The sequence below is a fragment of the Apis dorsata genome, unplaced genomic scaffold (assembly GCF_000469605.1).
Source record: "Apis dorsata unplaced genomic scaffold, Apis dorsata 1.3 scaffold_374, whole genome shotgun sequence".
NCBI classification, from domain to species: domain Eukaryota; kingdom Metazoa; phylum Arthropoda; class Insecta; order Hymenoptera; family Apidae; genus Apis; species Apis dorsata.
The window spans coordinates 258,550-261,589 of NW_006263637.1; the positions used below are offsets into that span (position 1 = coordinate 258,550).

Genomic DNA, 3,040 nt, shown 5'->3' on the forward strand with positions numbered 1-3,040 from the left:
TCGGGCGCAAAAAATTTTATTGTCCTAATTACGACGCGTGCACGTGGTAGAAAATGGCAAATTCGTCCTTGAACGGGCCAGCCTCTCGAAAGGATAAAAATAAAGAGAAGACAGAAATGGGGAGCGTACCAGCTAAAGCTTTGATCCGTGAACGTTCGAAAAGTCTCGAACTCGAGTTTCCCCCGTCGTATTCGTACTCATCGACAATCTCTTGTTGTAGCGTGGGGTCCCAACCCCCGCGCACCACCGAGATGTCGGTCGTCATTTTGTCAATCGGACCAACAACTCACTTCTATCTTACCCTTCGAAAGGGTGCTCCTGAAACAGAAACAATTGAAACGTTGATCATCAATTGATTGAATCAATTTTTATTATGTAAACTTTTTTAAATATACGTCGAATCTCGCTTCAGAATTCGCGGATAATACGTTCCATATACACATCACGATCCCATTTTTCTTCAACTATATAGAAGGCTGGATTGTTATTTTTAAAAATTCTCTATAGATCCACGTATTTTTCTTACTTCCCTTTAATAGTAAAAATATCTGATCCACTCTCTACCTTATCATGTTTTCACGAGGTATCTCAACAACAATCCAGTCAAATTGATTCAATTATATTTATTCCACGTGTATCTTCTTTTCCAGTTATAAGTAAATAATTATTTTTTAAATTCACTGATCAATATACTTGCTTGTTTTTTTTTTATATTTTTCTCATTTCTCTTTAATAGTAAAAATTTCACCCGATTAATAATCGTTTACATTATCATATCTATGTAACAATAATTCGAATAAACGTCCCATCCAATCTTAATTTCCTTTTTCTTATTCCCCTTCAATAAATAAAAATTTCTACGTGTATATTACTATATCCAATCGATAACGAGATACCTAGGTAACAATAATAATCCAAATTGTTTCAATTACGGATTATATTTATCTGTGTATCTTCTTTTTAAATTATAAATAATTATTTTTAAAATTATCTGATCAATATACTTATGTTTTTTTACAGTTTTCTTACTCCCCTTTAATAGTAAAAATTTCACCTAATTCACGATCGTCTACATTACATAACCATATAGCAATAATTCAAATAAGTGTTTTCCATCCAATTTTCTTTCTTTTATTCTCCTTTAATAAATAAAAATTTCCATGCTTGTATTATTATATCGTGTCCATTCGATGACGAGATACCTACGTAACAATAGCCAAATTGTTTCAATTACGGATCACGGTATGAGGAAGGAACGATTTAAGGATACGAGAGAAGAACCGGGACGAACGGTATATTCATCCGTTTGTAGCCATGGCGTATGCGACGCCATTGGCGCATATTTCGCACGTGTGACATCATTCGCATGATGTAATCGCACGAATCCCACACACGTTCTCATTACGTATACGTAAAGCAACGAGTTGTTCACGATATAGGTCTGAGAATAAACGGTGTACGTGCACTTGACAATAAGCTGGTAACGTTTCTTTCCTCAAAATCCTCTTTCCTCGCGATCGTTAAAGTATATCTGACGTAACGATCGAAGATAAGAGTTTTTATTAGCCTTACTTAATATGATATATCGTGCAATATATCTGATAAATATAATATCAAACTTTCAAGAAATATTGATAAAAACACCTCTTGCATTTTTTTTCATTCAATTTAATATACGATAACCATGTGAGGTGAAATAACACGATTAAATGGAGCGTGTGATAAATTATCGTTTGTCTGGAGAATTAAAGAATAAAAACCATGTAACATTTATTATATAAAAATAACGTAATATTATTTATACGATTATTTATACGATTAAATCGAGCGCGATAAATTATCGTTTGTCTGGAGAATTAAAGAATTAAAAGAATTAAAAAATTCATGTAACATTTATTATATAAAAATAACGTAATATTATTTATCTAGATATTTCTAATTTTTCGAAACTTGTACGAATTGTTAAATATTTTTATACGCATAATTTTTGGAGAGAAGAAGGTATGCTCTGTGCTCTTAAAATAAATTCGCATTGAAATCGAAGCTCGATTTTGATAAACAATGAATGAAATGGTGTTAATACAGAAGATCTAAACCAACATCTTTAATCTTTTTTAGTTGTATGATGTCCAAGCAAACTGGACGATCTAAACGACTAGCAAACAGTTCCTAAACCAATAATCTCTCTCTCCTCAAACTGTATCTGTCCAATTTTAGCGCATATTCAACAATTTTGTGAAATCTTCTAGCAATCATACGAGCCTTAAAGTTTCTTCACTTTTTACCTCATTTCAATAATCTTCTCATATTAAAAATCTTTCTTAGCTAATATTTGTATAATATATATGTAATAACTAATATTTGTCAAAAGTATTTATTAAAAATATTCCACTATATATTTGCAATCCAAAGTATCAAAAAAAAAAAAAACGTGGTAACAATCGAAACGATTACTTGTAATACTGTGTAATTGTAATTGTAAAAAAAAAAAAAAAAAAGAAAAAGAAGAAGAAAAAAAACGAGGCGTATCAGAGATCGTGGCAAAAGAATAAAGAAATTTTTCAACTCCGGTAAGAAAAAAAATCTGAACTGAATTCTTATCATCACGCTTCGTTTGCGCTCAATACTCTCGATTATGCAATTCCAATCGGCGATATCCTATAAAAGTCAATTTGCTCGATCGAGGCGATGAAATCATGTGCACGATTATGTTTTATTCATTCCTTTAATATACTGATATTCCTACTCCTGTTGTAAATAGTAAGCAACGGGGTTTTAATGCGTCTTATCATCTTACATCTATCTAAAAATCGCCAAAGATATCCAAGATATATTCGATCGCCGTGTTTTTCTTCTTTGCGAATTTTTTATCTTAAATTCAATGAAAAAAAAATTAAACGAAAAGATGAAAAACTTTCTCGCGTGCGTAAAATTGAAACGAGAAAATGAAGAATCGAATGGAGAGAGGGAGAAGGGAAGAGAGAGAGGGAGAGAGAGAGAGAGAGAGAGAGAGAGAGAGAGAGAGAGAGAGAGAGAGAGA

At 32.1% G+C, this 3,040-nt stretch overlaps 1 protein-coding gene across 1 annotated transcript in view; it reads right to left on the minus strand.

The window, feature by feature from the left end:
- The window catches only part of LOC102673951 (spectrin beta chain-like), a 29,362-nt gene that overhangs the window by 16,512 nt on the left and 9,810 nt on the right, over positions 1–3,040 (minus strand). The window contains 1 exon segment of the mRNA XM_031511958.1: positions 130–318. Coding sequence (XP_031367818.1) covers positions 130–265 — 136 coding nt within the window. The 5' untranslated portion in view covers positions 266–318.